Genomic DNA, 8,541 nt, shown 5'->3' on the forward strand with positions numbered 1-8,541 from the left:
GGGCCTCAGGACCTGCCTTCGGTGCACGCTCCGACTGCGTGACCTGGGCCCGTTACTTACCCTCTCGGAGCCTCAGTTTCCCCGTACACAGAAAGGGGCCAGTGCGGTCACCAAGCCAGCTCACAGGCAGTTAAGTGCAGTGACAGTGGCACCAAGCTGGCACCTTGCAGACACTCAGCTCTAAGAGCCTGGAGGACCAGAGTCCTCCTCTCCTAGAGTCACAGGAGAGCAGGTTCCGTCTCCGGATTCTGCAGATCTGCTCTCTGCTTCTCGCCGCATCTTCCTGGAGGAGGTGGAGGCAAAGCCCAGGGGACTTGCACGTGCAGAACTTGGTTGAAATCTCCCACTCCCTCGTTTTCATGAAACGCTTCCTACTCTGTAATATGTCGGTTTTATTCTAATATAAAAATGCTTTTTGCCCAAAAAACCCTTCTTTGGGGCAGGGCTCCAGGAAGATTCAGCGTGCCGTTGGTGGGGGGCACTGGCGGCCCAAGCCAAGGAGCACAGTCCCCCAGGGAGCAGAAGGGCCGCCCGCTGCGCGCGGTTCTGCCCTCGCCCTCTGTAAGAACAGCGTTGCAGCAGAAGTGTGTCCCTTCCGTCCCGCAGGAGAGGAGGGACGAACACAGCCCGCTGTCCACGGCTCGGAGGCCGCCCTGGGCGGTGTGGCACGTGTGCTCACTCTCCCCAAAGGCAACCTCCCGAGACCCCGGGCGCCGCTGCTGGCCTTGCCGGGTACAGTTTCCGGCCCACACCACGCGCTTGCACGGTTGTCTGACGCTGTCGTTTCATCCTCCCCGTTGTAAATTCTCGCCTACGGGCCTTGGAGCTGAGACGCCTTGGCCGCCACTCCTCCAGCGTCACCGGCCCCGGGAGGGGCTGCAGAGAGGAAGGGGGTGGCTGAGGGACAGCCCAGAGCATGCAGAGGAGGAGTCAGCTGACCCAAAACACTGAGAGACACTGCTTGGTTTTGGGGGGTTTTTAAATGAGAGAGAGAGACACAGCACAAGCAGGGGAGGGGTGGGGGGGGGACACAGAACCTGAAGCAGGCTCCAGGCTCTGAGCTGTCAGCACAGAGCCCGATGGGGAGCTCGAACCCACGAACCGTGAGATCATGACCTGAGCCGAAGTCGGACGCCTAACCGACTGAGCCACCCAGGCGCCCCACACCTCGCCTTTTGTAATACTAATTATTTAACGAGCAGAGCACCAGAAACCTCCTTTCGAAGATGATTTCTCTATTTCCATCTTTCTGTTTGCAAAAAACCAGAACAGATAAAAGCCCAAGGGAAAAGTGATCAGACGTTAATACATTGTTGGGAACTGCCTGGAAGCCTCCCACCCAGGCTGCTGCATCCTGGTTCCCCAGCATGTGCTGACTTGGTACTTTGCGTGAGGGGACTGAGAAATGTGTTCATGTCGTGCGTTCAGTCTGCAGAGGATGCACATTCTTCTTTACATCATGTTTCCCGGCACCATTTTTACCCTCTGCTGTCATCTCTGCAAGCTGCTGTTGTGGGTGGGGGGAGGGCAGGGTGCCTCATGGCTTTCGGTGGAGCTGCATTTTGATCCCCGCCCATAATTCGCTCCGTCCCAGAGCTCGGGGAAGAGGGAGGGGGCGCACAGCACCTGGGTGCCTGGCAGACCGGCCTCCCCTCCCACAGGGGAGAAGTCGAGGCTCGGGGAGGTTAAAGCCCACGCCAAGGTCTGCGTGTCCTTTTTTCAGCTAAAACCCAGTTTCTTTATTGAAGGGCAAAAACAAGGTGAGGCGAGTGAAGACCATCTACGACTGCCAGGCGGACAATGACGATGAGCTCACCTTCATGGAGGGGGAAGTGATTGTGGTCACGGGGGAGGAAGACCAGGAGTGGTGGGTACGTACCAGGGTGCAGGGGGTAGGGGGCTGGGGGTGCCCGCCCCGCGATGAGGAGCAGCGCCCAGCGCCAAGATCCTGCCGGCCGCCTCGCTTACCCTCTGGTGTGGTCGCTGGGTGTCTTCTGTCACCGCTGTCGTGCTAGGAACAGAGCCGTGGGGCTTCGAAACTGGGTCAGGAGAATTACCGTACGCATGTGCTTTACCCTTGTTATCATGCCCCCCGTGAGCCGCAGGTATTTGCTGCCGTTTCACTGGAAGAGCTCAGGACCATTCAGCATGGTAGGCAGCCGTATTCGGGAGCGTCTCTGACCCCGAAGCCCGATGCCCTGCTCCCCAAAACACACCGTCCCGGGCTCAGGCTCGGAGGCCTGCGTCCCTGTTTACCACTGCCCTGTCCCCAGGCTCGGTCCTTAATCCACCCTGCAGGCCTGTCTTTGTAAAGTGGGCCATCAGACCTTCCTCACTTGATTTTAGAGGATTAAGTGAAAATATCTATAAAAATCCCTTTTTCATTAAAACTGCTGCCCAGGTGTCAGAACGGAAAAGCCCCGTCACCCTCACACAGCGGCTGTTTGGAGATTCTCGGTGGCTGCAAGGGCCGCCGACAGGTCTATGCTGTGGGCCACGGGAGTGGGCCTCCCGTGACAACTGGCCGGAGGCATCGGGGATGGTGTCCTCTGATCGTTCCCAGCATCAGCCTGGAGGTTCTGCTTCCTTGGCAGCCTGCACCCCACCTGCCCAGAGGGACCCCGTTCTGTCTGCTGGGAAGGGACCTGTGGTTCACAGTTGCCAGCAGAGCCTGCTGGGGCCCAGAGCACACGTGCACGTATGCACACACACATACACACACAGGTGTGTACCTTTGGCTTTTCTGCCTTTGGGCCTGGAGAGTGACTGCAGATTCTCGATCACAGCGGCAGAGATTTTGCTGGGACTGAAGCAGCGACGCTGGGGACCTGGGAAGCGGGGACGCTCTGGGCCTCTGGCAAGTAGAAGCCAGGGTGCTGGGAGAACAGAGCTGCTGGCCTGAGTGTCAGGAGTGCTGAAGCTGGGAAGCCCCGGCTGGAGGGATGAGGTGCCTCCCCCCTGCTCCAGAGGGACAAGTGGGGATAGCCCCGGGCCCCTCCTACCTCTGTTAGGATCGGGCCTCCTCCTGGGGTGGAGCCTGCTAGAGAGTCATGACAAGGAGATGGGCTCTGAAGACCCCGTGGGAGTCACTCACAACGCTCTGTGGCCTCGGATGAGGCACGTCCCTTCTGGCGGCCTGTTTCCTGCTCAGAAATGGGCCGTGAGTAACCCCTCCCCACAAGGATGCCCTTTGATGATACGGTGATGTTACTATAAGCAAGCGGCGACCAGATCCCTTGCTAAGAAAGTGGTGACGACAGCAGAGGATCCAGGGGGAGTAAGTGGAAAGTTTTTAGTGTCATTACATCTGCCAGAGCAGACATAAAAATAATGCCGTGCGTGGCACCAGCGATTTCTGATGGACAGAACCCTCTCACGTGCCTGACGCCAGCTGAGCAAGACGCCCGAGGTGAGCAGGTCAGGTCTTACGTTAGCTCCACCTCCAAGGTGAGAAGCCCATGCCCCACGGCCCAGGGGGGCCCGGGGGGCTGCCCCAGGTCAAAGAGCCGGTGAATAAAGGAACCAGCCCTGGGCTCCCCCCACAGCTCCTGCCTCAGCCGCCGTCCACATTGCGGGTGTTTCGTAGATGAAAATGAGAGCTGACCTGGTCCCTAAGGCCACCATCCGTCCACTCTCTGCTTTTGTCCTTTAAAGCCAGTGTGCGTGTCCTCTTTGTTCTGAAGGCTCGTGACAGGATTCTCCTTCATGCAATTTTAATGGGGGCCTAACTGAGCTAATTAGGAGGTTCTTGCTGGGCACTGTGGCTCACAGGCTCGGGCAGCAGACCGTAAAGTGACCCCAGGCCACCGTCCCATCTCAGACCCTATCGGTCTCCTTCCCCCACAGCAGCCAGAACGTGCGGGTCTGGTCCGCAAGCCAGCCCTTCGCATCTGTGTGGGTTTTCGTGTAACCTCGCGAGAGTCCTGAGGAGAAAGGGTCCTTTAGCCCCATTTTTCAGATAAGGCTTAGCAAGGCTTGTGCGAGGAGGCTCAGCGGGAGAGCCGGTTGAGCGCCCCGGTTCAGAGCGTGGACTGTGGAGTCTGCAGCCCGTGTGGGACCACGGGCAGGTCCTCCCGCCCGCTCGTGGACGCTCCCCTCCCTTGGGGCTGGCGTGCGGGCGCCGTGAGGTCCCGGAGAAGCGCTGAGCGTGTCCTACTTTCTTCTGTTATTGCTGCACGTAGTTTATTGTCATTAGCGCCCTATAGCTCACCAGGTTGGGGGGCACCCCAGGCCCGTGGGCCGCCTGCGGACTGACGACTCTTTTCTCCCCACAGATCGGGCATATCGAAGGACAGCCTGAGAGGAAGGGGGTCTTTCCAGTGTCCTTTGTTCACATCCTGTCTGACTAGCAAAGAGCAGGACCTTAAGATTGTCCACATCTTCACGCAAGACTGCCGCCTCCACGTACTCCCGTGCACACGTGTATATAGCTGCTGTTACAGAACGAGGGACTCACTCCAGGGCCACCTCAGGAGGGGAACGTAGTGTGTGTTGTAAATAGTCCGTGGTCTTCCGCCTTCGCCAGTATTAGGGTAGCCCTGGGACCCGGCGCGCCTTACTGGTTTGCCAAAGCCATCCTTGGCGTCTAGCACTTAACATCTCTATGCTGTTCTCCGAGCAAACAGACAAAAACAGGAATATAGCAACTGCTGGCTTCGCAAGGAGAAGTGGTCTCCAGCAGCCGTCGAAAGGCGTAGAATTGACTCGTGTTCCTAACAAAACAGTATTCTCCATTGTGTTACTGAAAACGCAACGTTAGCAGAGAGGTGGGTTCTGTTCTCCAGGTGAAATTAGCTCCATGACAGAACGGCCTATAGCGGTCTGTGTGCACGGTTCACAGCCACAAAAACCTACTTGGGTATTTATTACAGAGAAGTGCTCGGTTAAACCTAAGTGTTACTCCTTCAGCAAAATAAAATACCGGCCCAAACCCTTTGGTGGCAGTTGACCGTCCCCACCGCCTCAGGCAGGCTAGGCGCGGGCGGTTTATCCTGTCTTACGGTGACGAGTGCCCGCCCCTGAGATATTACCTCATTATGCAGAAATAACATATCCTTCACGACTATTTTGACAAAAGCTTAAAACACATCTGGTGAAGTTCAACTTTCAGGAACCGAGGACCGCCAGGAAACATTAGCCTCTACATTATGCATGCATTTAGAAGCTTACCTGAAATCTGCCTTTTATAAAGGAACAGTACGGACAAGTTGAACTGTACATTTTTTAAACTTGATCGCCATTAAAGCAGAAATTATAAGGTTGCGACAATACCCGTTTCTAGTCAGTCATTTGGCCTTCTCAGAGCGTGAAGCTGCATATCACGTTATGAATTAGCATCCTCCCGATGTGTTAAAGCACCTGATACACCAGTTTAAATTCATTATTTTGTCAGTTTTGTCCTTGATCAATTTAAACCTGTAAAAGAGGATTCAAGAAGAATATAACAGTCGGCCCTTCACACGGCTTCCCCCCCCACCCCCCCATAGCATCCGGGTGCTGAAGCCAGCCTCCTGTTCCTCCGTGCTTTTGATGACACCCGAGGTGTAGGTGAGGCTTCCAGCCTTAAGCTGACTTCAGTAAACCCGTTCCCTTCAAGGCAGGTCGCGGCCAAGTGCTCGAACGCCGCCGTGAACCGTCGCTCTTCCCACAGCGAGGCTCCCTCCGTGTTCTCTCCGTCCCAGTCATGGCCATCAGGCCGCTGAGGGCGCCCTGCGCGCTCGGTCTTGTCCGCCGGTCTGGATTCTGAAAAGAACACGTTCTTTTCAGCGTTCCCCAGTCGGCGGGGCCGCCCTCTGGATTCCGAGGCCCGTGTGTCCTTGTGGCATCACGTTTGCTTAAACCGCTTTGTTGGCAACAGCGTAGAAAGCTGGTGTTCTTAAGCAGGGAACCTCGGCAGCGCGTGGTTTAGAAACGCTCGTTTCACAGACGCGCGCTCCCGCCCGCGCCCGTGGGAAAAGCCCCCCCGACCACAGCCACAGAGCTCAGTGAGTGGTAGGGAGCCCGGCTCTGCTGAAGGGATCGCCGCGAAAACTCCGAACACCCACCTCACAAAGAAACCTTGCGTGAACGCACCTGCACCGCGACTTCCCAGCTGTTCCTGGAAAAGTGGTTTTGAGCAGTTGCTGGCCTAGCGGCCCCCGCGAGCCACGCACAGCCCGCCAGCGGCAGGAGCCAGGCGGCGCACGGGGCCGTCGGCCCAGGAAGGCGCCGTCCCAAGTCACGGAGCGTCCTGGTTCATTCAAGTACGCGTTCCGAGTTGCATTGAAGAACCGTTCGTCTCTGTGGCCTACGGTATTTTCAGCCGATCTCAAAATAAACTGGTTTTCTAAAAAACTCAAAACCTAGATGTCTAAAATTACACGGAGTCCTTGTCTGTTCTTTCTCCTCCTTCCACAGATGCAGTTGTTTCTTTGGGTTTTTTTCCAATACCTTCTGTGTTTTTCTTTCTGGTTTTTTGGTTTCCGTGAGGAATTTGCGTTCTAATCCAGCTTACCGCGAGACATAGGAAAGCTAGGGACAAGTACCTTTGGTGATCTTGGTCGAGTTTGAACCTTTGTTCTGAAACTCAGCGAGCCACTATCTGCAATTTCGTACATGATCTAGTATTTTGAAGGTATGGAACCTTATGGGGAAAAAAAATAGTTAATTAGTTCTTTTTTCCCCCAGAGGGGAAAGTTACGTTCTGCAAATAGCCTGTGTCTTATTTTACTGTTGAACAGCAATTGCTATTTATTTTTTTATTGCCTAGAACTTCTACACGTTGTATAGGAACCCCGTAGTGCCGCTAGATAAATTCCAAACTCTCGTCTGGGTGTTACCACGAGGCATCAGTACACTTGTCATTTCACATGGAGTTAATGTGACCGTTTTTCAGTACTGTATGTGTTAATTTCTACTTTTTTTAATATTTAAAATTGCTTTTAAATAAACATATTCTCAGTTGATCCCAAACATCGGAAATCAAGCCATTTTGTGAGTCGTCCACTCTGTTCCATTCGGAGAGAATCAGGGCTCTTGCTTGGCTGTGCCTTGGGGCGGCGGGTGGGTGGGTCGATAACACGGCCATTCCAGCTCCCGTGTCAAAGCTTTGGAGACAGAAAGATGTCCATCACTTTCCTGGGCTTACAAAACAAGTCCTCTGCATTTTGCCCGCCCCCACCCCCATTCCCACTCCCACCTCCATGCACCCACTTCTCCTTTTTATGTGAAGAGGGGAGAGCCCTGCCCCCCCCAGCAAGAGGCACGCACCTCTCAGCTTTACAGAGTTTAAAAAGGAGGGGGGCGCCTGGGTGGCTCAGTCGGTTGAGCGTCCGACTTCGGCTCAGGTCATGATCTCACGGTTTGTGGGTTCGAGCCCCGCGTCGGGCTCTGTGCCAACAGCCTGGAGCCTGCTTCGGATTCTGTGTCTCCCTGTCTCTCTGCCCCTCCCCTGCTCATGCTCTGTCCCTCTCTCAAAAATAAATAAAACATAAAAAAAAAAATTAAAAAGGAGGCCCAGAAAGCCTCACTGCCCTGCAGGACATGCCGTGGCTGATAAACAACCGAGTCTGGGTCCAAGTGAGTGGTTCTGGCCCCGGTGCCGTCCTAGGATCCGTTGCAGCGTTCCAGCCTGGAAGCAGAGGTGGAAAACGGCTGGAGGCGACAGCACTGAACACTCTCAAGTGTTGGCCTCGCATTCCTTCGGGTTCCTCGTTGGTGGAGGTTAGTGCCTATCACACACCTAGACCAGATAAAGCCTACAGACGGTGCTGACGGGGAAGATGGACTTTGGTGTGGACACCAGTGACTATCAGGCTATTTCTGAGACAGGCTAATGTAATTATCCGGATAGTTCAGGCAAAGGGGAAGCCGGCTTTCTCGCGAATCAGCGCTGCAGTGGTTACATCGGTTCCATATTGTTTTAAACCTGGCAGGTGTCTGTCTGAAATGAACAGACTTGCCCCCCTTGGAGGCAGCCCCTCCAGGATGCTGCGAGCTGCCACGGACATTCCTCCCCCAGTGACGCCAGAAACCAGAGGAACTCTGATCTCCCCGCCTTCGGCCCTTTGAACACTAGACGGTTGAGGAGCCTGTGTTTCCCGTATGCGCATTCAGTCTCCTGTGCAGCGAAAATCCTCTTGAGGCACATCTTCAGATGAGGAAATCCGCTCATGGGGCTGAAGGGACTTGCTCAAGGTCACTGATGGCAGCAGGGCGAGCCCAAGTCCTTGTGGCCTCGGCAACAGCCTCCTCCCACCCCCACTCCCTGCCCTACTTGTTTCTCCTCTTCCCCAATCCTAGATCTTCCTTCCAGAATGTGGCCTGCGTGGGTAGTGGAGAAGCTAATTCTAATTCAACCTCTCCTCCTTTGCCCCCTCCCCACTGCGTGTGTCCTCACCCACCCGGGCTGGTATCTGACCTTTCCAGGTCTCAGCATGTAGGTAACTCAGGGCCGAGGGGCTCCCCTCTCTGCAGCTGACCATGTGCTCACTCGCACAGCCCCACGGAGGGGACACGTTGAGTCCGGCCTGTCCAGCAGCAGCCTGGGCTGGAGGGGAGGTT

The 8,541-nt window shown here is 55.4% G+C and overlaps 1 protein-coding gene across 4 annotated transcripts in view; it reads left to right on the forward strand.

The window, feature by feature from the left end:
* ASAP1 (ArfGAP with SH3 domain, ankyrin repeat and PH domain 1) overlaps positions 1 to 6,951 on the forward strand; it is a 348,090-nt gene extending 341,139 nt beyond the window's left edge. For all 4 annotated transcript variants that reach the window (XM_086695637.1, XM_086695635.1, XM_086695638.1 and 1 more), the window contains 2 exons: positions 1,749 to 1,871; positions 4,275 to 6,951. In XM_086695637.1, the coding sequence (XP_086551763.1) occupies positions 1,749 to 1,871; positions 4,275 to 4,349 (198 nt within the window). In that variant the 3' untranslated portion in view covers positions 4,350 to 6,951. The remainder of the gene's footprint in view (positions 1 to 1,748; positions 1,872 to 4,274) is intronic.
* The last annotated feature ends 1,590 nt before the right edge of the window (positions 6,952 to 8,541 follow it).

Source organism: Puma concolor, chromosome F2, assembly GCF_028749965.1.
Source record: "Puma concolor isolate L17-30 chromosome F2, mPumCon1.1.hap2, whole genome shotgun sequence".
NCBI classification, from domain to species: Eukaryota; Metazoa; Chordata; class Mammalia; order Carnivora; family Felidae; genus Puma; species Puma concolor.